The sequence below is a fragment of the Antennarius striatus genome, chromosome 18 (genome assembly GCF_040054535.1).
Source record: "Antennarius striatus isolate MH-2024 chromosome 18, ASM4005453v1, whole genome shotgun sequence".
NCBI lineage: Eukaryota > Metazoa > Chordata > Actinopteri > Lophiiformes > Antennariidae > Antennarius > Antennarius striatus.
The window spans coordinates 6,285,018-6,312,620 of record NC_090793.1 but is presented as its reverse complement, the minus strand read 5'-3'; the positions used below and the strand labels follow the sequence as shown (position 1 = coordinate 6,312,620).

At 40.4% G+C, this 27,603-nt stretch overlaps 1 protein-coding gene across 4 annotated transcripts; it reads right to left on the bottom strand.

Moving 5' to 3' along the window:
* Window positions 1-299: 299 nt before the first annotated feature.
* kif1ab (kinesin family member 1Ab) lies at window positions 300-25,644 on the bottom strand. 4 transcript variants are annotated; one of them, XM_068340052.1, is made up of 48 exons: window positions 25,338-25,644; window positions 23,784-23,961; window positions 21,662-21,735; window positions 21,303-21,482; window positions 20,595-20,663; window positions 20,107-20,285; window positions 19,836-19,947; window positions 19,616-19,693; window positions 19,429-19,494; window positions 19,310-19,327; window positions 19,145-19,223; window positions 18,972-19,050; window positions 18,498-18,640; window positions 14,100-14,299; window positions 13,865-13,944; window positions 13,675-13,750; window positions 13,511-13,590; window positions 13,320-13,426; window positions 13,154-13,237; window positions 12,880-13,060; window positions 12,718-12,790; window positions 12,545-12,635; window positions 12,312-12,460; window positions 11,545-11,723; window positions 11,305-11,442; window positions 11,072-11,190; window positions 10,864-10,949; window positions 10,601-10,736; window positions 10,200-10,383; window positions 9,841-9,931; window positions 9,640-9,758; window positions 9,498-9,553; window positions 9,297-9,405; window positions 9,139-9,205; window positions 8,962-9,046; window positions 8,767-8,872; window positions 8,537-8,560; window positions 8,287-8,401; window positions 7,997-8,130; window positions 7,814-7,875; window positions 7,561-7,706; window positions 6,867-7,043; window positions 6,681-6,752; window positions 5,964-6,073; window positions 4,892-5,011; window positions 4,389-4,581; window positions 4,185-4,303; window positions 300-3,941 (listed from the first exon to the last, which is right to left on the bottom strand). In XM_068340052.1, the coding sequence occupies exons 2-48, from the start codon at window positions 23,887-23,889 to the stop codon at window positions 3,884-3,886; spliced, it is 5,109 nt and encodes a 1,702-aa protein (XP_068196153.1). In that variant the 5' UTR covers window positions 23,890-23,961; window positions 25,338-25,644; the 3' UTR covers window positions 300-3,883. The 4 variants fall into 4 exon arrangements, with proteins under 4 accessions (XP_068196153.1, XP_068196155.1, XP_068196154.1 ...); XM_068340054.1 differs by having other exon boundaries at window positions 14,100-14,230; XM_068340053.1 differs by lacking the exon at window positions 8,537-8,560.
* Window positions 25,645-27,603: the final 1,959 nt, after the last annotated feature.

The following is a 27,603-nucleotide window of genomic DNA, read 5'->3' as shown; positions in this document are numbered from 1 at the left end:
AAAATAATTGTTTGCTTGTTGCTCTGTTATAACATAAATCCTTTCAATTTGTCAGGTTAGGAAACCCACAAAACTCCATCAATCAAGGATCAAACTATACAAGTGAATAAAGACAAATAACATCACAGAAAAGTTAGGACATTAACTTTGTTCAAAACTTTTTTGTCAAAGTTAAAATGGGCTCAATTACTGCATTGTGGGAAAATGTAGTTTTGAAGCACACTTTTAAGCTATTTATTTTTAGACACTCTGACCTTTTATGTTCTCGTGGGCCACATAAAATGATCTGGCGGGCCACATTTGGCCCCCGGGACTTGAGTTTGACACATGTGCCCTAGGGGATCATTGAAGTATATAAAAAAAATTCAAAAATTAAAGCCAACAATAAAGCACAATATTCTTTAACGCTGTTTTAGATTCAACACTCATTTATTTGTTTGCCTTAATTTTTTTGACAAACATTATGTGTCCACAGATATGAGAAAGAACACTTAAAAAATAAATGTGAGCGCTTAGATTAAGACTCCATAACAGGTTTGCTTCTGTCAAGTAGCTCAGAGCAATAATGACCTCTCCCTCTCTCTCTCTCTCTCTCTCTCGCTCTCTCGCTCTCAGACTGAGCTGAGACAAAACTGATCCCTGATCAGCATTTTTCGCTCTTTGGTGACACTTGATGAAGCAGCAGCAATCCATTTAATCTTATTCATTATGATATACAGGACATGGTTAATATAATCTGTATGATGAGACCCAACACAGAAAATCTCTATTTATAAACAAGACAGACCCAAGAAGAAGGTTTCTAGAGAGCCGTTACAAGGATGATGAATGACAAAACCATACAAGCAGCACGTCACGGGAGGGAAAGCTGTTGCCATTTGCAAGCGGTAAGGCAGGAGGACAGGGACAGAGCAGAGCAGAAGATTAGAGGACCTGCATGCTTTGATCCAGAGCTTTGAGCTCAAAAAAATAATATTAGGGCTGGAAGCATCGCAATCCGGATTCAAACTTAAATAATAAGTGCTGTTTGGTGCAATGCTGTTGGTGGCTTGACTTCTGAAGCAAAAAATAAAGTTTTTTTCTCCAACACCAACCGTTTATGTAACAACATCATAAAAAAATATGGGCAATAAAGACATATTGTGAATGCGTGCAATACAATTTAAGAACATAAAATATTCTCCACAAATAAACTTATAAATAAATGCTCCATTTTCCTTTCTGTTCCAACAGAGAACCTATAATTTCCTGTGCATCTGTTCGCTCTAATTAAGTTGATTATTATAAAGAAAGATGGATAAAAGTGTTAAAAACAAAATGATGTCATTCCTTTCAGTCATTTGCTGGAGGGGATGACATCATTACAACAGGATCAACAAGTAGCAACAAATCTCAACTGAAATGTGAAAAGCATTACGTAATATGGCCAGAACACATATTTAGAATATCTCAGGCTGCATTGCTCAACAGGTTGGTTGACCTATGGCATACAGAGTTCTGACTACATTCTATTGACTGACTTTGAGAAAAAGATAATCAAATCCAGTTAAAGAGAACAAAAACTGGGAAGGGCAAATTGGTTGGTTGACCAATTATTTGAGGAGATTGGATTTTTCTGATGGGAAAACAGAAATAGATATCTATTTTTTAAAGTAACCACTACATTATTCTTTCAAAAGCACTGCATTTCAGCTACAGCTTTTTCGACTACTTTCGACACAGAGCAGGTAAAAGCAAGCAGAAACTATCTCTGGAATTAAAAGCCATAAAAACACCAAGCTAATTATACTGAAATTGTTTCTAAGAAAAGCATCAGGCTGCCAAAAATCGAGCAGCTACAGTAAAAATCTCAAATAGGGGATTACTATTACTGGTAGCTCAGTCGGTACAGCGGGTCGTCCAATAATCACAAGGTCGGCAGTTCAATTCCCGCTCCCGACCATCCATCTTCAGAGTGTGAGCTGACAGTGGGAGGTGTCAGCTCACCTCTCGAGCACTGCCGAGGCGCCCTTGAGCAAGGTACCGTGTCCCCTACAAGCTACTCGTTTTGGGGCACACCAAGAAGTCACTGCCCATCGCTCTGCCTCCCACTGTGTGTATTAACTGCATTCTTACAGGCTCCTTGTGTTTGTTTTTGTTTGTTTCTGGGGCCTGTACTGACATAGGTATACTGTAAATGCGTGTTCAAAAGAGTGATAAGATAATTTCCCCAAAAAGGGACAATAAAGGTGTGTTTTCTTTCTTTCTACTATTAAACGCAACACTTACGATTAGTGATAATGAGATATACGCTGTACTGTACTGTTACAGACGATACCAACATACCATATTTGCAACATTGATGAAATTCATTCTCCAAAACTTTAACAAGTATCGTCAATATGAAAAGGAATTACAACTTTTAGTTTTGTATAACATAAAAACTTCATCTTGAGCACAATTTCCTTCGGCATTGATGTTTAGGCAGTGAAGGAGGGAGAAAAGAAAAAGAGCTGAAGACAGGGAGGCACTATCCGGTGCATGGACGAAACTTGCCCACTGAAAATAATTGTGTTCAACAGATTACAGGTCCTTGATCAATTACAACTTTCCATTTAGACATAATAAGTGTCTAAATGGAATAAGTGCTTATTTGATTGAAGTACAACAATCCATCTGGTATGGTTGCCCTTCCACTGAATTTATCATGTGAAACATCTTCACTCAATTTATGTAGGATTAAGCAGTTTGAAGAATCCGTGTAACCGTCTAGGAACGATGCTTATATACTCTCGTTCCATATTAATGTGAAGGTTAATCTATCAATATGATGATTGTAATGTTAGCTAGTGTAGCAGAACAAAGCAGAACATCGACATGAAGGTCACATTATGTTGCAGTTGGATCAAACAATTCCAATATAACTTTATTACTGAGCTTTACACATTATGATAGGTAGATTTTTTTTTTTTTTTGGATAAGTTAAGCTAACCAGCTGCTTGTCATCGCTTCATATTTACTATGCAGAATGCAAGAGTTTATCTAACACTTACTGTTTCCCAAAATGTTTGAACTGTGTCTTTAACATCCCAAGAAGTGGGAAGTGATTACAAACAAGTAAATTAAGAAACAAATAAATAAATAAGTGCATTATATGACACAATAACTCAAAGTGCCAGACAAAAAAAACTCGACACTTGTCCTGTCTGGTCCTGTCACAAAAATATAAAAGTGCCGAGAATGTGTGGTAGAAACATTAATTAACATCTTCATGGTTCTATGTATACAGGATCAGGTAAAAATAAAATTAAATAAAATTAAATAAATAAATAAATAAAATTGCTTATTATGACTTACTTGGCCTTTGTCCAACCAACACTGTCATTTAATACAAACATAGCAACAAACACTTTCTCTTTTCTCCTGACAAACCTACTCCTACTTTAAAGTTACAATTGATCTGTTTGCTATCTGAAGCCTCTGCTGTGACTGTACACTCTTAGCCGTGGATCACCAAGCCGATACAAACTGAGGTAATGGACAGTATATGAAGGATGAACTGTCACTTACAGAGAGAAACACCAACCATTTTCATTTCTGTCCTCACAGATGACAGATTTCTACATGGAATCTAATCGAAACTAATCCCGATGCCCAGCACAGGTGAGTTAACTAATGGGTTTGGGTAGCTAGTTTGTGTCTACAAGTCAGGAGGGAACACACCATGCAGGGTTATGATGAGGAGCCAGCTGCATAAACAGAGAGAGAAGGGTTTTGTTTGGTTTGAGGATAACATGTTTGGGGCTGGGATCATCTTCACACGTAAGGTTACTGAGCTTGTTGGTGAGTGCAGTTTTTAAATTTTATTTTTTGTTAGTTGTTTTCCACCCAGCAGGTTTGTCTCTCACATCCTCTGAGCGGATGGTGCTGACTGGACCGACTTTCTCCGGGAGAGTTTTGACCTGTGGAGAGGATAGGAGAGAAAAAGTGGTATAACTTCAAAATATTGGTAAAGCACAGTATTTGAACTCATTTTTCTAGAACTGCTGTTTGTCTGAGAACACTTCTGAAAACTACAATAAGTGAAAGTGCTAACAGAATTATATTTAAAACCTTTAAAAACAAATGGGCTCATTCATAGACCGACAGACAGACAGACAGACCGATAGATAGATTTTTAAGTGAAATGTGCCTTTACAGATTACCTGATGGTGCCAGCTAACAGCGGATTAAAAGCGTACAGCCAGTCATGCATCTCTTTGTCATTAGTAGCCTGTAGAAGTATCCCACGATGCTCGGTGCATACAGCAAAAGTGTTGGGAGTCTGGAGACAAAAAATAATAAGTTTATTAAAATCTCATTTATTAATCATTAAAAATGCTTTACTATCAAGCTGAAGGTTGCCATACCCGCAGTAAGGTTTGTTTGTCTTCACTGTATTCCACCTTTGCAGATGACAGGTTGATGATGGCTCTCTCCACGCTGTCCCTCTCACTGCGATACAAGTAGACATAGGGCCGGCGCACCACGACATAACGCTTCATCCAGCCACTGGTGTGAGGTTCCAGGAAATGAAGGTAACCTTTCTTTGACACAATGGGACTGCATGAGGTGAAACAAAAAAGAAAAAATTTACTAAGCAGGAATACAACCTTTCTTAAACTTCATGTCTTTCCTACATAAAAACAAATCAAGCAAGAAGTATGTAGGTCAGCATGTTTATACAGTATGTTTGTCTGTGTGTGTGTGTGTGTGTGTGTGTGTGTGTGTGTGTGTGTGTGTGTGTGTGTGTGTGTGTGTGTGTGTGTGTGTGTGTGTGTGTGTGTGTGTGTGTGTGTGTGTGTGTGTGTGTGTGTGAATGTACTGTATGTATGTATATGTACATATATGTAATTATGATGTCTGGTCTGACCTCACACGAATCTCCTGGATGTCAGGAACGAACATGCATCCTCTGAGGGCTCTCTTCCTGTCTATTGGGCTGTATGGGTCCAGATCAGGTGAGGAAGCACCTGAACTGGGTTCAGCATGTCTATATAAGATAGAAAACATGATCAATATTTGATAAGCTCTATGTTTAAATTTAGAATCAATGCTTTTTATTGATCCAGTGATAGAGTGATGGAAAACACAAGTTCAGAATCAGAAAAAGTTATTTGTCTGTTATTTGTTTTTGTTTTTCTTTCATCATATGCAACACCATGCTGCAGACGTTCTAAGGTGGCCAGTGCGCTCCTCTACATGTATGTTGTGGTGTGCTGGGGCAGTGGTCTGAGGGTGGCGGACACCAAGAGACTGGATAGACTGATCCACATGGCTGGTGACATTGTGGCAGCAAAGTTAGACTCACTTAAAGTAGTATTGGAGAGGACACTGTCCAAACTAAGGGCCATCTTGGACAATGAGTACCACCCACTGTACAGAACACAGACAGAACTAAGGAGTTTGTTCAGTTAGGATGACCCTTTCAAAATATACATAGAAAATCTGTCCTGCCTGTGGCCATCAAGCTGTATAATGCCTCACTTTGACGTCTAGTGATGAGGAGGAATGGAGCAGCAGTAAATGTATACATCAGTCAGTCAGTCATCTTCAGATCACCACCTCTATATCCGCCGCAGCGGGTCACGGGGAGCCGGAGCCTATATCGGCGGCATAAGGCGTGAGGCAGGGGACACTCCGGGCACAACGCCAGTGCACCGCGGTAAATGTATACATGTGTTTATATATTATTTGATCTATTTATTTGCTTATTTATCTCTGGTTCTTCTCAATTCTAAATTATCTATTCTTGGTCTTACTTTTTAACTTATGTTCAGAGCAACTGGTAAAAAAAAAGCAATTTTCCTCTAGAGATTAATGAAGGATTCTGATTCTGATTCTAATTTGTATGCATGGGTTGGATTTTTTTGTCCAACCATATCAATATGATTGATGATTGATTAAAATTATACTGCAAAGAATGGCCTCAAGTTGTTACATACCGAATGTCAAAATGCCCCTCAATCAATGAGGGACAGGTAGAGGATGGTGTGAGCGTGCTCAGTCCAGATGAGGTGGAATCCCTCCTCAGCGACACAGATATCTCAGAAAGCTGAAACACAAGCATCGGCACACATTCACAACATATGCACAAAGAAGCACACACACAGAACAAGATGGAGAAATACAGATACAGACAGAGGATGCCAGCAAACGATCAAGCACATACCACACAGACATGTATTCAGAGAACAATTCAATTAGACAAATTGTCCTTCCCTAGAAATCTCTCTGCTATTGAAATGCAAATCCTTGTTGTCTAAGAGCCCCTCGTTGATTTAAAGGTTAAAGAGAACATGCAGGAGTTGGGTTGGATGAAGTCTTGTGGGGTCTAAAGACAAGGAATGAGGATGAGTAAAGAAAAAAGGCGCAGCTTGATCATTTTAAAGTAGGAAACATGAATACATTAGTTTTGGAACACATAATGCTAGTTTATCTGTCTTAGAGGCAGTTAGATTCCAAAGAATAATTTCATGAAAATATTAAACCCAGGTCTACTAAAAGGTTAAAAGGCAGATTGGGATAAGGGAGTAAGAAATGTTGGAAAGTCGATAATCAAAACGATAGGAAATGTTTGAATGTATTGACTGAAATGCAGGGCTTACATACTTGGTGGTAAAAGCTAATGGTTGATTTAAAGGGCCTAGGCTGGGGCTCACCTTGCTCTCACTGGCACTGCTGCTCACCTGGCTGTACTCCCTGTTGAATGTGTGCATCAGCAGGCGCAGACACTAGAAAGAAGAAAATGAAAAGTGTCATTAAGACAGTATATCTGATCAAAACAATCAAAAACTAATATCTATGCTGAGATAGGAATTCTGAAGGCCTTGGGGACCAGAAGGTACCTTGGCAGCCAGCTCCCTCTGCCTCTGGTTGGGGCTGTCAGGGACAGGACTCTGGTTGAGTACGGGAGTCTTTGAAAAATCACTGCTGTCGCTGCTCTTATAGAGAGCATCCTGTCCTGCCTGCAGAGTCGCCTCCAGCTTCTCCCTCAAGAGCAAGTAGTGTCTGGTCTTCTCCACCTAAACAGACAAGCAGGTACAACTATAACATCAGTGATTGTGGTCCGGGCGGCACGGTGGCGCAGTGGGGAGCGCTGTCGCCACACAACATGTCCCGCTCTATGTGGAGTTTGCATGTTCTTCGACACGTCATTAATCCCGAGAGAATTTCCATATATCATCTGCTCACATATATTCACACGTTAAACCTTACTAAATACATAAATACACGCAACAGTTGCCAAAATAACAACAGACATGCAATTTGCACCTAAGCATAAGAAGTACAAGAACAAGCAGAAAGCAGAAAAATGCAGAATGTTCAGTAAACTGTAAACTGAAGGCCCACATGGTGGGTGAGGTGCATACCAGTACTGCTAGTAGTAGTAGAAAATAAATAAACAACAACAACAACAACAACAACAAAAACAAAAACAACAACAACAACAACAACAACAACAATAATAATAATAATAATAATAATAATAATAATAATAATAATAATAATAATAATAATAATAATAATAACAATAATAACCTCCTGCAGTAAGCTGAGTTTCTCCAGCTCCCACTGGTGGTCTAGGATGAGACTGTCGCTGCGAGGCCTCCAGCCAGCAAGGTTCTCCTCTCCTCGGACATACGCGACTGAGGTGTCCAGCACACGCCTGCGACGACGCTGCATGCCTGAAGAAGAAGATAAAATTGCTCTGTAAGTATGATAAACGTAAAATAGAAAAGGTAGTCTACATTACTTAATCTGATTATACTATCAGATCAGATTCCAGCCTCACCTGGACTGCCGTTATCTGCCACATGGCAGAGGGTGACCTCATAGACTCCAGTGACACGGTTGCTAAGAAGGATAGAGATGACATTTCAAAAGTGACTGAAAGTTAGAATGAATTTAATTAACAAGCATTACTTGGACTGAAACTTAAACTAGAGTCAGACTGCATGAACCCATATATTTGTACCTCTCAGAGGGTCGGAGGCAGCCGGTGCTGAACAGATTTCTGATAGAGCGAGAGGCTGGCAATTTTGCATCACGGGAATAAAACACCATGCAGAAATCTTTGGTGATCACTGTCGGCTGAGTGCAGTTCTCCATCTAGTTACAAAATAGTCATAAATAGTCATAAATGAATAGTCAATAATCACACATCTTATACAGACTTATTTGCTTGTAGTTATTGTCCTAACAGAAGCTTTTCAACAGCAAATGCAGTAGAACAGAACCGCTAGCATTACATCTCGTTGCCGGTACCTCTAGATAAGCAGAGAGGGTGATGTAGATCTTCTCTCCATAGGGAGTGACTCTGTTCAGAAGCAGAGAGTTGTGCATGGAGCTGTCCCAGGCTGCCTCAAATCGGTAGAAAGTTCTGCAGTGTGACAAAAAAAAATTACTTCATCTGCAGAATTTTTGCAGAAGAAAAGTTTCAATTTCATGAAAAGCCCAGGAGCAGAGATTTTGTTTTCAAAAAGAAATATAGCAAATTATAATTTTTAATGTATACCTATGATCAACTCCCAAGGAAACGCTGCCATTAACAAAGGATATAGAGAGACAGGACATGAGTTATAAACTTGTAACTGCAGCTGTTCAAAGTTTGAAATCAGAAAAGTGAAATGTATAATGAAGGCAATTTACATTCTACTATGAAAGGCACATAAAAATGTCTGCAAAAGCAAATGATAGGGGTTTTTGTTACAAACATAAAAAAGGAAGATGTCTATTAAGTCATACTTGTCGTTGCGTTTTGGCCAGAAGTATCCAAAAGAGAGGATGTTGAGGGAGAGGATGTTTGGGTCTATGATGGTCTCGTCTGCCTCTGGTGTGTTTCGAATGCGACCTGAAGTCCAACAACAGTCATGACGGATGAATAAACTGCACCTTCTCACTAAAATCTAACCAAATGGCTCAAAGAAATTAACTGCTTACCAATTACCAGCTCCTTCACCTCTTTCCACTCAATATCATTTCCTGTTTCATGAGCGATGGTGACGGTGACCCTCCTCTGAATACCCTGTGGGAAAAGGAGGGAAGACTCATTGTAAACTGGGATGTTATTGGACCTAGTCTAATTATAGGGGGTAATTTGGTGTAACATATCCAGACCTGATGTAAGAGGAACGTGCCATGGCAAGGCATCCCACCTCTGTGATCAACAACGGCTGGGATGTAGCTAAAAACAAGAAAGAAATCAGTGTATTACAGATTAACACCGAAATGTTTCATTTGAGAAGGAGAGACATCTCACTCATCAGCCTACTCACTCTCCGTTAGCTTCCAGCTCACAGATCTCAAAGAAAACCATGAGGTCGTATTTTGCGTGACAAGGTCCCGCAGTGGAGCGCGTCAAAGTGCTGAGCTTTGTGGCCGGCACTAGAGGAATGACAAAAGAACTGATGCATGAGAGAGTGCTAAAAGGAGAAGGAACTGTGATCCTGCCAGACAAACTGAAGGTTGCTACTAACCTGGTTTGGATAAGGGCATCACCCTGGGAAACTGCCTCCTCGAAGGCCTCAGTGGACTGAAAAATGAAGAACAAAAAAATCTTAGAAAACATTTAAAATTGTCATGAACTGGTGAAATTTAAATGACAGAGTTACTTCTCACCTGATCAGGTCCTTGCAAAGGGGACGGAAGGGCTGTTTCTGATAGTGACCAAACACCTCAAACACGATGGGCTGAATCTTGATGTACTCCACAAAGGATTTGGTCACCTCTACAGTGATCTAACAGAGAAGAGAGGAAACACAATAATAAAAAGGCAGCAAAATATCTCTTCAAATATAAGTAGAGACCTTGTCATCATACGTTTTGAACATGGTAGAAGCCAAGTGGAGGCCCTCTTCCTGTGTTCTTCAGTGGCTCAGTGGAGAAAGCTTCGTCGTGGCGGTGGATGAAACTGAAAGAAGCGAGCTTATTATTTAAACAGAACTTCCAAACGTTTAAAGTTGTTGTAAATTAGGAAATTGAGTTATTCCATTTCAATCTCAGGGCTGCTGCAGCAACTCAAAGCACAATTTACTGATTGAATTTGTTCATTAAGTGAACAGCTTACAAATAATCTCTATATGAGCTTCGTACATCCTTTAGGAGGTTTAGATTGATACATTTAGATAGATAGATAGATAGATATTTTATTAATCCCGGAGGAAATTGCATTTACTCACTTGAACTGGCAGAAGATGTCGGCGTACTCGGCTGAGATGCTGGAGGCCTGCAGGACGGTGACTCTGAAGGTGAAGGTGCTGCCAATCTTCAAGTGTGACAGAGCTTTTTCTGGGGTGATGTCCAGAGAAAGATCCGTACCCAGACCTGAACTCTTCACGGGGCTTAGGGGAGCCTCGGTGGAGGCTAGATGAGACAGCACAATGCTATTGTCAATCATTTTGTATACCAGCAGAAGTATACCAGCATCATCAACTGGATCAACTTTGAAATGAATGTTGAGTTTTGACAGGGCCACCATCTTTTAATCAAGTACAAACAGGTCCTGGGCTCTGGCTGCCTTCAGCTAAATGGGTAATTGTTTGAGTTTCCAATGTGTCACAATTCACAAGTGTCACCTGACCTGAACAGGTGTTGTTGTTAACTTCATCAGCAGAGATTCCAATCTCAGTGTTCTGTCCTTCTCCCTCCACTATGCGCAGCTCCTCCTGCGAGGTGTTGGAGTGGGGGAGACCAGCAGGACATGATTCAGTCTGGAACTGAAGGAAGACAGAAAAACAAGCAGCTTGGATCCCATTTGGGCTGAGATAATACTGATTTTCATGAATAATTTTCATTAAAACATGATTTTTACTGATGTCAAAGGACGGCTAGACAAACGAGTACCTTCTCAAACTGCTTGTCTTCAAAGGAGATCTTGGCAGTGCCCGACTGCCTCACACCAGAACCATAATCGGGGGCTTCCTCATCAGCTGAAGTGAGACAGAATGAGTAGCAACACAATGACTTCTAACAACAAAGTAACACAAAACAGCAAATTCTTGACATTTCTAACAGCATCCGACTGTGTTAAGGTTTAAATTAAACTCCATACCTGAAATAGCCTGCACGGCCACTCTGAGGAAGCCTTTCACCTCTCCCTTCTCACTGACAATGGCCACACGATGAACCAGGGGCACCGGGTACAGCAGGTTACTCAGGTACACAAAAGCCCTGAGGGGGAAGAGTTGGACATGATTTTAGGAGACAGCGTTCAAATGTTAAATCAATACTGCCTCCGGAAGGAGAGTAATTCAATTCTTTGGCTGTTTTTTTGGTGTGACAAACCTGCCGACCAGACGGAACCAGGGAAAGCGGTCGTAGAAGGGGTCCCCTCCGGTCAGGGCGTGGTCACAGTCCTCCACAGCACTGCTGGGGAGCTCTGCAGCACGATCGTACATTTCTCTCATCAGGTCCAGCCTCTGTCTGCAGGGGACAAATGATTAATACTAATTAATATGGAAAAGACAGACATTACTAGAATTAAAGAATCAATACGACAATGATTTATGGGTTTCCTGATCACACCTGAGCTTTCCCAGAGTCCAGTAATGTGTGGCGCCATTCTTTTGGTCTTGTACTTCAACGGCTACAATCGTGCGGGGGAATGGTTGTCTCTCCCTCTCTTTGGCCACATTAGGGGGCAGCAGGTCGGGGGGCAAGGGGGAGTACAGGGTGTCTGTCAGCAAAACAAACTGGAACTGGACCTGTGTGCAATGTAAGAAAGGACAGATGAGTGACCAGCTGATTTGGATCTGCAGCAGTTGTTCAAAAAACAAATGAAATTAAAAAGCTGCAGTGTTAAACATGGAGGTACAGTACGCCCTCGGTCTTTGTGTCTAATGCGTTCCAGGAACCATACGCGATTGAGGAATCCGCGATTGACATCGCAATCTATTTATCTTATTATTATGGTAATTTAAACGTTTGTGAACCCTCCCCGTACTGATATTAAACCACCTTCTATATGTTTTATTTCCACGCTCTGATAAGACTGTTTAAAGCACTTCTGTGTCTCACGAAAGTTCGAGACTGACGGAACAAGTGCACTTCCAGATGCCATCAACCAATAGAATGCGCGTGCGGTATCACGTGGCTGCCAACCAAAAATCTGCGATGAGTTGGAGTCGCAATCATGGATGCACAATCGTGCTATGGCGCACAGTACTTTTAAAGTATGTCACCGTATGTTTTACGCTTACCTAAAGCTAAATATGTACCATTAACACTGGCAAGCTGCATAAAAAGTTAGCACGAAGAAATAAAAAGAGTGTGTGACAGCAACAAACAAACACCTTTTTCTTCAGCTCCACACTGATAGCGTTGGCTTCCTTGAGGAAGATGGCGTTGCCCCAGAGCAGATCCCTGAGAGATGTGAACTGGTAGAAACGCCACTTTCTGAAAGCCCACAGAGCCAACTCGGTGTCACGAGCCGTCCACGGCACTGCACGGAAAGACACGTTTCAGATTCGGATTCGTGATTCACTATCTGGATTCAGATACAATTGCCTTAAAGTGACGGACTCACCTTCCTCTTCAGGCTCCTCTTCTTCCTCGGGTGACTCCAAGTACCGAGAGTCCACCTGTTTTTGAAGAGCTTCCAGTTTGCTCTCATAGTCCTGTGAGGAGACATTCGATCAGGGTTGAAATATATTTGAACTGATTTGTTACTTTATCAAGTTTTATTGAGCTTGAACTCACCAGCCGTTGCTGCTCCAGCAGGTTACTGGCTTCTTCCCTTTCTTTACGGTACTGATCTTCAAGCTCCTGAAGCCTGAAGGTGATGGAAAGTTAGGCTTTTAAACAAAATGTAGTTATTTCAATGAAGCATAAACAAATAACAAAGCTACTCATTCTCTCTACCTCTGCTCCATCTCCTGCTTCATGTCAATGCCTTGTTTCTCCAGCAACTCCCTCTGAGCGAAGGCCCAGTCCACGGGCTCCACGGGGGTCTCAGCACACGGTGTCCTCTCCCGCTCTAGACGTGCCTGCTCCGGATCATTGAAGCGAAAGACGTGGCTCTTTCCCATGATGATGCGGTTCCCTAAAAAGTACATGTTGAAACATGAATGTTTCTGTGTTTACGCTCCAGCTTCAGGTGTTGTCTACTATTCTAAATCCAAATGCACGCACACACCTGAGCGCAGAACGATAGCAGACGTCACTCTCTTCCCATTGACATATGTCTCTGCCTCCTCACATGGCTCAAGAATGACACATCCTGTTCAAGACAAGGTTATAATAATAAGATAGAGAACTTGGTATAACAATTTAAAATCAATGGATATAAGGACAGTCCTTACCTTCTCCCTGAGGTCCTGTGGTGCTACTGAAGGTGCAATGTTCATCTCTAATAAAATGTCCACTGAGAACAATATCTTGGCGAGTCTTGGCATTTTCACGGCCAACCCTGAGAAAAGATGAGACAATCTATTCAAGACAAATTCCAAGAAATAGATGGGATGTGGTTGAAATCTAAACTTGCAGTGCTTACTTGGTGGTACCATCTTTGATGTAGTACAACAGACACTCTGACATGAGCGGGTCTTCGTTCAGGTTTACCAAATGGGGGGTCTAAAAGATTGGGAGACAAATAAGTTTTATGATCATGCTGATTTAATTGGATGTAGTTAAATTATACAGGGACAAAACTTTTACCTTTTTGGGGGAGAAAACGCCCACAGTGCCTCCATCTTCTCTCATAGCGACACCCATCTCGGCCAGCAGGGCCTCTCTGCAGAAGGATATAGCAGTTAAGGTCAGAAAACATCGTTTTACTACCAATTACGCGAAGAAACGTAGAAGTCAAAGATGTAAAATCATGTTTGTATGGATATGTGTGACGCACCTGTCCATACGAATGGCCTCAGTGCGTCGCAGCTTCTCCTCCCATGTCTCATTGAGCTCTGCGATGATTTTCTCGGTTTCCTATTGGAAAATGATAATGACAAATAACAGAAAGTTCTGCACACCTTTCTTTGGCTTTCACATTCCACCTCACCCGATTTCTTTTCATAAGCCGATGTCTAATCTCCCATATCACAAATGTACACACAAAACGGATTCACTATCCATGTTCCTACCTTGAGCCTCTCAATGGCCTCTTCACTAGCCGGGCTGAAAATGCGGTCATGGAGGTTGCTGATGGATCCGGCCCGACTGGACAGGGCGGAGAGCGAGGGAGACGGACTCATCCCTGTCATGGCATTGGACACTGTGGAGAAATCACCCCTTTGATTGACAGCCTGGCGATTATTCACAAAGTTCTTGTAATCGCACAGGTCTGCCAGAGAGAGAGGTGTTGTGTGGAAGGAAGGAAGACAGGAAGGAAGGAAGGAAGGAAGGAAGGAAGGAAGGAAGGAAGGAAGGAAGGAAGGAAGGAAGGAAGGAAGGAAGGGAGGGAGGGAGGGAGGGATGGAGGGAGGAAGGAAGGAAGGAAGGAAGGAAGGAAGGAAGGAAGGAAGGAAGGAAGGAAGGAAGGAAGGAAGGAAGGAAGGAAGGAAGGAAGGAAGGAAGGAAGGAAAGAAGGAAAGAAGGAAAGAGGGAAGGACGAAGGCAGAAGGCAGGAGCAGACACCGGGTAATTAAGGAAAGACATCAGGGATTGAGAGGATTACGCGAAGAGACATAAACAGAAAAAATGGGGGGAAATGGGGAGGAGTACAAAAAAAGAAGAGAAAGCTCAAAAAATAGATCAAAGAAGGAAATCATCTGCTCACCAAAGCAATCGCAGAATGAGAGAAAAAGCAACTCAAAGTGATGCTTGTGCATAAATTGCCAAATTTTCCCCTGATATGGACCAAACATAAACAAATCCTAAAAGCCGGCAAGCATGAGAATGTTATGAAAAATAAAAACATAAACATTACTTCAGTGCATCAAGGCCAAAGCCTTACTATTTTTTCTTTCTTTCTCTTTGTGCTTCATTTCCTACTGATTTACAAGATTTGATAGCAATGCAGGCCATTTCAACAAGCTCCACACACAGAGAACAAGGATATTACTCAGCGATCTAAAATGGCTTCCTCCCAGTCAGCCCTTTCTTCCATCATCACTGGGTCTCATAAGAGCAGTGTGCTTTATGCCAAATGTGACTCTGCTTCTTCCTGAAGAACTGCCAGAGCATCACAGACTTGAGCCTCTCAGTGTAGTAGAATATCCCAGCCAATTTGAGCATGAGTTATTAAGATAAAAGTCATACAAAAACTACTAAAGAATACTTAAAACTGAAATCACTTTATGATTGGAACAGAATGACAATGGAGAGGTGATGCCGTCTGTCCTCTGGGATACCTTAGAGGCGGTTATTAGAGATAAGACAACAGCAATAACCTCAACCGAAAAGAAAACCAGGCAACTAAAACTTAAAAATTTGGAAGACGAAATGAAAAAAAACTTCAGAGAGCATTCAGCAACACAAAGTGAGGGGACAAAATCTAAAATGGCAGTAATAAAAAAGGCAATTGATGAAATAAAAATTAATGAAATCTTAAATGAGCTTCTTTTTACAAAGCAACGATACTATGAAACGGGAGGGAAAGCAGCTAAACTCCTAGCATACGAGCTGAGAAAACAACAAGCAAAACTATACATAAAATAAAATAACTAGAACAAATGGAATGGAGACTAGCCTGGATAGATAGAAGATTGCTTTGAGAATTTATAAAAAACTGTATTCACAACCACAATTGAAAGAGGAACATCAGATTGATGCCTAAATTAGAATGCGGGAATTATCGTCCAATCAGTGTTTTGAATATTGACTATAAATTGTTCACATCCATTTAATCCAGAAGATTAGAGCTGGTTTTACCAGAGCTAATACATGAAGACCAGACAGCTTAGATGCTAAAAAAAAGCTTTTGGTTCGGTACATTTGGTCATTCCTGTATAAAGTTTTATCAGAATGTGGATTCTGATGAGTACATCAGAGGGACAGCACATGTTAGAGGTCTTGGAGATAAAGTCCGAGGCCAGACTGAGATGGTTTGGACATGTCCAGAGGAGAGATAGTGAACTAATTCATACTATTGCTGCACTTTACGATAAACCTACTGTCAAAATTAAAATTAACAGAGATCAAACCAACTCATTCATTCTGGACAGAGGAACAAGACAGGGGTGCCCTGTGTCCCCGCTCCTTTTTGCGTTATTCATAGAACTTCTTAGTCAGTGGATTAGGGAGAGTTCAAACATTACGGGGTTAACAACAACATCTGGGGAAGCTAAGTTGGCCCTGATGGATGGATGGATGGATGGATGGATGGATGGATGGATGGATGGATGGATGGATGGATGGATGGATGAGAAGCAAAGTCAAGGTGAATTTATACTTAAAGATTTCTAAGAAATGTTTGAGCTCAGTTATTGTCCCTTAAATTCAACAATAAAATCTGACATTCAAAGATGGACAACTATCCCCTTTCTGAACTCTCAGGTGGAGTAAATCAGGATTAATATTCTCTCTCGAATGCTTTATTTATTTCAGTACCTGCCAGTCAGAATACCCTCTAAACAATTCAAAGAATGGGACAGGTTACTATCCCGGTTTATATGGCAAGGGAAACCAGCCAGAATTAGTCAGATCGGGGTGGAGTAGGCCTTCCCTGCCTGCAGGAATATTATTTAGCAGCTCAGCTGAGACCATTAGTCTGTTTATGCTCCCCTACATACACTGCAGGGTGGAAGAGAATTGAAGATACAGTTATTAAAGGAATACCTATTGCAGCTTTAACAGCAGATAAGACACTGCAGTATGAGCTGAAGGTCTCTTTCTTGGACATTTTATTACAATTTTGGAAAGAACTAATTAAAATTTGCAAATTAAGAGAATCAGTTAAGATCATGAGGTGGTGTGCATTTGACTCAAATTATGATATCAGGTTTAAAAAATGGATTTCTAAGGGTTTAACTTATTATTATTCATTTTTCCACAAGGGGGTGTTCTAGAGATTTGAGGTCTTACAAGAAGAAAATGGGTTGGGAAAAAATGATTTCTAAAGATATTTGCAAGTTCAGCACCATTTCATTCAAAATTTGGAAGAGACCTGGGGAAACTCGTTACAGGATTCCTACAGACATTTTTTAGCATTAACTCAGCCCCAAACTTGTAAGAAAATAATTGCTAAGCTATAAAATGGTATCCAACAGTCCAAAACAGAGAGTACAGACTACTTAAAAAAGAAATGGGAAAAAGAATTAATTATAGAGATCTCTGAGGGGATTTGGGACAAAATATGCAGTTTGCAGTAGACCGCAACAAGATCAAAACTTGGTGTGAATTTTGTTGGAAGAATGTTATGAGATTTTTTGTTACGCCAACTCAGAAACGGTATCAGGGCAGTGGAGACGCCTGTTGGAGACTTTGTGGAATAAATGATGCTAATTACTCTCACATCTTCTGGAAGTGTACCATTATAAAACCTTACTGGAAAAAGATCCATAAACACATAAATAATATATTTGGTGCAAACACTTCTTTAAAGTGTGAAAATATATATTTGGGAAATGTATCTCTTATAACCCCTTTAATAATGATAAGAAGTTGCTTAGTATACTGCTTGCAGAAAGTAAAAAAAACTGTTACATGTAAATGGTTAAGGGTTGAACCATCCACTGTTGTTGAATGGTTGGACATTATATATGGTATTAACATTATGGGAAAATTGTTATTTACTCTCAAAGTACAAAAAGATCAGTTTTATCAGGTTTGGTCCAAATGGACAGAATATACGAAACCTGTAAGATCTGACTTCACCTGAATGTTCCTGTACACTGTGGCCTGATCAACTACCTCTTCCAATTTGTAGGTATGTGTATGAAGGACTGCTGAAGACCCCCAAGGGAAACTCCCCCTGTTTTTTGTTGTTGTTGTTGTTGTTGTTTTTGTGTTTGTTTGTTTTTTGTCTCTCCCTCTTTTATTGTTGTTCTTGTAGTGGCTCTTATTGGCAGAGGTTGTTTGTTAAAATTAAAAATTGAATAAAAACATAAAAATGGCCAAAAAAATGGGCTTTCAAGATTAAACAAGCAAGAAAAATAGTCTTTGTATAGAAACCACAACAGATGATGAGGAAAGACAAAAGGAAGCCATTTTACAGAAACCTAAGAAAAGCCTTTCTCATTCACAAAGTAATAGGTTTCCAATTTATTTTGGATCGCTACAAAGGATTGCGTGTAGATTCAATAGATTTAGGGGGTTTCTATTCTACTCTCTGGTGTGATGGAGCAAGAAGGCCGCTGTGGAATTAATTTCTATTAGTTTCAAAGTGTAAGCTTGCTGGAGTTATACATAATTTCAAACCAGCTGTCCTATCAGAGTTTCGCTGAAAGTACAGCGGGAAGAACAAGTGTGAGAGAAACTCACACTTCAAGTTAAACCTTCATTCTCTGTCTTAAAGGTACCGTCAGAAAATGAATGCACAAAATGTCTAGATTAGGGTTATATAGACAGAGGCTCATGTGAATATTCTCTGCGACACTCACTCTCTATAATGTCGCCAAGTCCCTGGGCATAAAGCAGGTCTTTGAGGCGAGCCACCTCCTCTTTCAGCTCACGGACCAGACGGTTGTTGGGATCCTCATTGATCACAGCGTTGCAACGGATCTGTTTAGCACGATCAGCATACCTGGATGGAGGGAGGCAATCAAGGTCAAGAGCCATTATGCCATAAAGTGATTCATCAGCCTCCACACGCTGCATAGCAATGATCATCTCATGGCAATGAGAAGGACGCAGCTGAACGTCAGCTGAGGACATTATGCTGCATGCATTTGTCAAGGCACAAAGCAATACTGAACTACGAGGAATGCAACTGAGACACATGAAGTCACTTCTCCTGAAGTATATTCAAACGTACCTTTCAAAATTATAATCTAACTTGTATGTTAAAAAAAAAAGATCTTCCAAATCTCTTGAAAGTCTGATTTTATTATGATTTTTAATGATATTTTCCTCACCGGAGAGTGCTGAGGGTCTCATCATAGTTAATATCAGCAGGGCTGAGGGCAGCCACCATGGCTGTTCGAGAATTTCCTCCTTTGAGACAAGAAAGCAAGAAAATGAATGACAATCAAGACAGACAATGATTTTGTTATGATAAATGCTAGGGTTCATTATAAGGTGTTCATACCCAAGTTCTCCCTTAGCAGCCAAGTCAAGACTGAATCTCTGTAGGGGATAAAACTCTCCACCTTCTTCTTTTTCTTATTCTGCGCACAAAATTAACACAATTTATTTTCTAATTCCAACAGAATGAAAAAAAAATTGAATTTATTGTGTAGTTGGATGCACTGACCTTGTTAGGTGCTGAGTCCTGAGAATTGGAATAGAAATTGCTCCATTTATTGTTTTGACCAAAACCAAACAAGATTATGAATCAGTAGCCAATGTTTAGAAGTATAAAAATGAACGTACCACTTCAGCAAGAGCTGAAATTACTTTTCCAAGTGTAGTGAGAGATTTATTGATATTTGCTCCTTCCTGCAGAGGCAAAGAAGAAAAGTGGTTGTCAAATAAGCATGAGTCCAATTTAAATTTAAAGAAGTGCTTTAAAACAATCTTTAATGAATGTGTTTATAATGACACTACAGATTCCTCTCACCTTCAGTCTGGTTCCTTTAGCTCCGGTTGAGTCAGCCCTCTCGCTGCCAGCCAAGTCCACAAGACTGATCTTGCTGACCTGTGACCAAGCAAAATATTTCCCCAATGAAATTATAAAAGGTAAAATTAATACATCAAATGTTCACAGAATCACAGATGGCCTCCTCTCCATTAAAGTTGTCTTGTCTGAGGCTGCCGCGAGCCGAGCATGTTGTCAAAACCTTTTCTGAAGTGTTGTCCGTCTCCATGTCGTATTTCTTCTGCGTGAAGATGATGTTGAAGACGGCGTGGGAACGGCTGCTGGTCTCGTTCATGTTGGTCGCTGCTACAGTCCTGTAGAAAGTGATAAATGCTGTGTTAGGTGTATGTCACTGTCTTTTCATGCATCCATTATTTGTTCCAGTCACTTGTTCACTGATTGATTCAGTCCATTCTCTCATGCTTTCAGTGATCTAAGGAGTTCATCTCAGTCATGCAGCACTGATCTGTTACCTAGCTTTGTTTCCAGAGTCCATCAAGTCCTGAATGTCGTTGTATGAAGTGACAGCTAGCTTAGACAGATCTTCAACATAGGGTCCCATCAGAGGGTGCTCTCTAACACGTAGGTTTCCTTTGTTCTTGGGATTAAGTAGATCTCGCACACGCTCACAATAAATCTCCATGTAGCTCACCTGAAGAAAGCAAAGGGCCCGTAATGTTTCAGTGAATTATTAAACAATCATTAATAGTAGGCAGTTGGCCCAAGGGCAATATAGGATTATAAATATTGTGAGCTATCTTCCAAATAGCCCATAATATATACAAATGAATAATGCGGTTGTAATGCCAGCTTCCTTCTTGTTATATTTCCTTTCTTCTACTATAAAATAACTCAATGAATGACTTTGATAGTGTTAGGTGTTCAGATTTATTTGACTGAGGCAAATTATGAGAAACTGGAAAATCTGGAAAAGTAGCATGCAGGAAGTGATGTCACTCACCTCCACTGAATAAGACATGCTGTTGTCATTGTTGCCCTCGCTGATCTTGGTGAAAAGATCTTCACACAGCTAAAAACATATGAGTGAAGAGAAGAAATTTGGTTTGTCAGTAGAGAGTTTTGTATTTGGTTTGATTTTTTTTTCGGTCAAAAGTATATTTAGTGTTACTGGGAGACAATGCTTGAATTATAGACTTGTGGGGGTTGACGTGGTATTTACAATGGTTTGAGCAGGAGGGTTGTTCATTCAGTAAGGGTTAAATCACTGACCCAAAAAAATGTAATTTACAGGAGGCTTGATAGCCAGAGGATAAACATTTGAGAGTTGTAAAATGTAAATCTGTTGTTGGAATGAGCTTGAACAGCTATAAAAGACAAAAAAAATGCTGTTACAATTGTCAGAGTAGCACTCTTGAAGTACTGCTCTCCATACCGGTATGCATTCATTCATCTTCATACGTGGTTTTAAAAGGTGGGACAAAGCCAGAGAACCCAGAGAGAACCCTAGCAGAGAAAATGCAAACTACGCAGAGAGCGGGACTTGAACCCAGAACCGCCTTACTGTGCGGCAACAGCACTACCCACTGCGCCACCTTGCCGTCCCATACTAGTATGCATTAAGAGAAATGATTTATCGCACCATGTTTCATAATTCATAATTCTTCAAACCCACTGTCATTTTAGTAGGAAGAATTTCCCTGACAGTTACCAGAGGAATAATTCCTTGTTGGTCCTTCTCCTGCCGTCCCATCATGGTGTAACTTTTGCCTGCTCCCGTCTGCCCGTATGCAAATATGCACACGTTGTAGCCTTCAAAGGCATGAAGCAGCATCTCTTCTCCAATGTCCTTGTACACCTGCATCTGAGATGCATAGTTAATGTCCTCAGGCTGCAGACAGACAGAACAGAGGGAAAATTATTAGATGGACAGCAAAGTGGTGTTTTCACACTATTAATATGTTCTATGAAGAAGTTTTTTTTTTTTAAATCAATAGATTTTTTGCCTTTGTTTTGTTTAGGATCAAGTAATGCATTGTCCTATGTAACTAGTAATGCAGTAAAACTTACTGTAGTGTGTGACCAGTAAGAGTAGTCAAAGTTGAAACTCTTGTTTTCCTTTGGCTGCTTGGGATTCAAGATTGCTAAAGTAGAGGAAAACAAATCAGGCATTAGATTCACTCTAAAAACCTGCTAATTCTTCCAGTTTCACGTCAGCTTCAGCTTCACTGTGCAAGCTTTGAAGACAATCAGTTCATACTGATTAGTAAACTACTTTTTACCAGACAACATCATGTGTGGGTTTGCACATTCATCACCGAGTAAATATTTTTAAATACATCGTTCCACCACTCTCCTTTAAAGAGAAGAAGAGAATGGACAACATGGATCATGAAAGAAGATCTCAGCAGGAGAAGATTTCCTTTGGGCCGTAACATGAACCCCTGCTTCTGGACGGCAGGCCGAACAACACTGCCTCAACATCTCCAACTATTAGCAGTGGGATTGTGATGATGAAAAATAATATGTGGGAGAACCGCTGAAGTGTTATGACATTGGTCACGTTAATAAGTCAACCAATGTAACTTGGCCCTAATGGCATCACTGACAGGCACAACAGGCCAACACACACACACACACACACACACACAAACACTCATACTGTCCACATTAACACACACACACACACTTGCATTCATTTGCTGATCCTGCATCCAGAACAAGCCAGTCTTTTTGATTCCTGTATGACTGAAGCTTTTGTTTCTGTGTCTAGAAGATGCAGCATACCCCCCATCATCACTGGAGGGCAAAGCTGCCCACATATTAATAATATAATAATAATAAATAATAATAATACTAATAATAATAATATAAAATTTTCTAAGAAGAACATAATAATAATAATAATAATAATAATAATAATAATAATAATAATAATAATAATAATAATAATAATAATAATAATAATAATAATAATAACATTTAAGGCAATCATTTCAGAATTTAACTAAATAGTTTCAAACAAAGTCTAACTATATATCAGACATTAAAAGTATACAACCTGTTTTTATCCTCAACAGATATGGTATTAGTAAACCTTCACAGCGATTATTAATTTTATATTAAAAGACAGAGATAACACAAAACCTGGTAAATGCAAAATTGGCATCATTGTAATGTAAAACTCAAAGCCAGAGCTGAGTAGGTTCAGTATTTGTGCAGCACTTGGGTTAAAGACAATGCTGTTATTACATGTCAGTCCTACTTCGTGTGTCATACTGACTCATGGTTTGCTGAATGTGCACAGCAGAGCAGCGAACATGACGTGCAGATTCTAGTGCATGAATGTGTATGCTGTGATGTTCTGAATCACAAGGCATGCTCCTTACAGATTGTACTTTGGGTAGAGCTGCAATGCATTGATATTACATATAAGAAAGATCTGTCTTTTCATGTTATTATGAAAAGACAGATGTTATTAAATGAATTCACTTCCAAACATAGGAGGCTATTCAAGCTTGAATGTGAGACTTTACTGGTAAACATTCATTCATTCATTCATTCATTCATTCATCTTCTGCCGCTTCATGAACCAGAAAAATCATAAGCACTTATTCAGTTTTATCTTAGTGGCCTACGAAACTCTGCTTTGAATCATTTTTTGTGTTTGACATTGTTTAACTACAGAAAATAAACTAAGGAGTTATATATGGCATTAACTAATATTCAAGGGCAATGTAAAATAACTGAATGTTCAAGATAAAATGTGAGGATTTGTAACATGTAATGTAGAGAAAATGTAAAATTAGTGTTGCTATTTCACAACTTTGTACACTGTTTTTGTTGTTGTTGTTGTTGTTGTTGTTGTTGTTGTTGTTGTTGTATAAATAAGAATGCAATCGATTTCAAATTAAATTAAAGGTGACTACATAAGAATACTTTCCCTTTAATCACGTGGTCAAACTGGATTACACAGAGCATAACCAAGTGAAGACACAACCGTAGTGCATTGAGTGGAAAGCAACTGGGGGACTGAATGCTGGTTAATGTGGATTTCTTCTATTCCGTATTTACATAATGTGGAGTAGCAGTTCAAAGTCCACCTCCAGAAACCCTTATTCCAGTATCTATCTATCTCACACACACTGGAGTTGGTTCAACTCCAGGACAAATACATTCAGTTTCTACTCACTTGTTGTGTTTCCTGACATCTGAATTATGCACTTGCTCTCCTTCCCAATCTCTCTGGAGTTGAAGGGTCGGACCCTCACCGCCACCTTCACTGAAGCTCCCGCCATGTTGCAGGTGGGGTGCACGACTAAGTAGAAAAGCTGGGGATGTATGTAGCTACACAGACACACACCCGTTACCTGTAGATGACAAGAGTTCTTTAAAACCACATCTGTCACAGATGAATCCATCAAAAGAAATGATTTGTTTCTTGACATTGTTGTTTGATCGTTTATATTGTTCATATGAAGCTCTAGACACACTTTGCATCCTTAGACTTTGTGTCATGCTGTCCTTTTATTCACATCTCTCATTCACAGTATTAATGTCCTGTTGTTGTCTGTGAAGGATAACTCCATCATAGTCCACCTATAATGCTACTGGGAGTGTTGCAAATATGATGCTGTACATCAAGTTCTTCTACCCTCCAGTTATAAAAATCCCTCCACCTCCACAAGAACCAATTAGTCTAAGCAGAGTCATCAACCACCGTCACCACCGCTGTCTGGTCTCCATGATTTATATAATTCTGCTGCTCAGGACAACTATCCCTCACAATCTTTCTTAACAGTCTAATACATTCTGAAAAAACCAAGTATCTTCACTTGCTTCACCTGTCACTCCTGAATGAGCTGCTGTGTCTCCTATTCTGATTCAATCTTGAGGACAGGGTTGCACCATTCTCACCACACAGCTGAGAAAACACACCATCGTTCACCCACGACACATTATCTAGCTTCCTGCCCTGGATCACTTTTTAAGCTTCTATCAGAGATGTGCTGACTAAATGGCGTCATTTGGCAGGAAGATCATCCGCATTCCTACTTCTCTACAATAAAATGGCTGCTTGTTTTTCTTTTTTTGGGGGGGGGGGGGGGCATCATCCCCTGGTCTCATCCATCATTTTGTGGAGGCCGGTAACTCCTCACTGCCTCACACCACCGGACACAACATCCATTCATTCATGCCTGGAAATAGCTGCTGCGCTTGTGTCTGTTTCATATTAATGATAATATTCTAGGGTTCCTTTTATTTGCTTCGCACAACGCGACGCACATCGCGTCTCAACCGATGAAAATATGATCCTATCTGAACCTCAAGACAATGTGGTGGGGTTTTTTTTTAAATTTTAAATCATATTTAATAGAAACTGTAAATATCAGCCATGTAAATATGGACCCCCCCCCCCAATCTTTCTCTGCCTGCCGCGCCTCACAGGCCGCGTAAACACAAACGGCACCGACTCCAAATCATCCATCACAGCGTCAGTGACAAGTTCTGCATTTTCCACATCCATGAACCCAAATGTTTTCTCAGGATAATTTAGGGATGTCATTTTACTCCAGTTTCCTTGTATATGCCGCAATTGTTGACAGCGGCGTCACACGTCAAACATCGTGACGCAGAGTCCGTCTGTGTCCTAAAGGCCCTCCGATCACAGTCAGACGTCCACCGCCCTCTCTAAGGCGCGACACCCATGAGCAGCGATGCTGTACCTGAAAAAGCCGCAGCTTACCTCAGCAATTCAGACTCGACGACCGCGGAGGGACGAATCCTCTACCCATTCACAAGCGCCAGGATCCCCCCCCTCCCCTTCCCGGTCCCTCCTTCTTGGTTCTCCTGGACTTTTGGGTCTCCTCCTTCAAAAGCAGCCTACAGCATCCCTTTCTCGGCTCATCCATACATGGAGAATGCGGAGAAGGGAGAGGCAGAGTGAGGGATGGGCTGGATTCTTGAACGCAGCGGTGCGTCAGTCGGCGGGGGAGGCAGGGGTGAGGGAGAGGCGAGGGCCAGATGGATAAACAGGCCTACCGATTGTCTGTCCGTCGTTTGGTCTGAACGGAGGGGAAATGGCGGTGCTACTGTGCCAAGGATGCTGGGAGGCAGTGATGTCAGCATCAGCATCATCAGTAGCCGAAAGATGCATCAGAGCGGAGGGGAGAGGGAGAGGAATGACCATGGATGGACAGAAACAGGCTTTAGATAAATATCTGTAGGATTCAAGTGTGCAAAGATGAAACTGTACGACATTTCTTGGGGCTGATACTGACAGCAGAACATTTCCTGGTAAATATCTGTAATTTTGTAGCGTCCACCTCTGTCCAGCATCTATTTACGCACGTGTTCCAAAGGTGTGTAGCCAATGGAGCAACAACAAAGAACACCCACACCCTGACCAATCATGTGTGACAACTCCAGAATCACCATATCCTCCTGTTGCACCTAAGAAACTGGTTTCAACCAGCCACCATAACCTGCAGAGATGATTCACACTGATAATCAGTGTAGACGTGTCAAAACAGCAAGTGTTGTGAGATATGGTGGACTTTTAACCCAAACCTTACAGTGATGTTACGGTGACAGGAGGACCTAGCAGGACCTGTGTACACTGATCACTGATTGTGAACCTGAGGAGTGTACGGTACTTTAGTATGTTTCAGAGGCTCTGTCTCTCTGGCTTTTGTTATCGATTACATCAAGATCACCATTAAAGGTGAATATAACACAGTTTTTATCTATATGACACAAACAAAGAAGAGAAGAAGAAGAAGAAGAATAACAAGAAGAAGGAGAAGAAGAAGACATTAACTATATTAACTTTATTAACTTAATCTTCATATTTGATCTTTTGTGTTCCATAAAAATCTGTGTAAATGAGAGACACAGTTAAAGAAGCAGAAATCAGGTCAAACTACATCTGACCTGTCATAAAATATTATAAAGACACGCTTTTTGGGTTTGTCCCATTATCAATTCCGTTTAAATCTTTTAATTTGACATCTATGTCATCTCAACTGGGAGAAGCTGCTGTGACACCCTATGGATGGACTACACCTCTCTTCTGATCCCGATTCATCCCTCTGTGCATTCCGCTGTGGCCCCTCCTCCTGCTCTGTTTGGGTAGATTTTGAGTGTTCAGTCTGGTGCAAAGGCCAGTGAGGGGCAATCCTATTTATTTACCAAAGGTTTAATTATTTACCTAAATTGCCTAAGGGACACAAAAACACTTCAGAATTTAGTTAACAATATGAACTTCTGCCTAATTACTGGTGATAGAAAAATAGATAGAAAAAGAAATTTTCTTCACTTTTTCATGGAAGAAGTTATGTTCAGCTAGTTAGTGAAACAAAATATCATTGCTACCAATACAATACAAATAACATAACAACATGTTAAAAGTTCAAAGACAACTTATTTAATGTGATCCAGATAAGGTAGACTAACATGCTGTATTTGTCACTGTTTTCACAATATTGATGCACAAAGCAGCCACATTGGAGTTTGAGGATGGACTGAGGCTTCTTCCCCCTCTGTGAGAGACCAATGTGACCTCAGAAAGAATAGTAGTTGAGATAGATAGATAGATAGATAGATAGATAGATAGATAGATAGATAGATAGATAGATAGATAGATAGATAGATAGATAGATAGATAGATAGATAGATAGATAGATAGATAGATAGATAGATAGATAGATAGATAGATAGATGCTTTATTAATCCCAGAGGAAAAAGATGTACAAAAATAGATGTACAAAAATTCAAATGTGTTGTTTAACATATTTTCAGGACATGTTTTACTGTAGCCTCATTTCAGATGCTATGCTGACAAAAGGCATCAGGATGACAGAGAGGGACTGGCATGTACAAATATAGAACAGATTAACAATCAGAAAAATAATCATGTTCTCATTTTCTGGTCAGAAAGCCATGTCAATGTTTATTTCATCATAAATAGCTGTTTTTGTAACACCTACCAACCAAAAGCAATGCTCAACTCT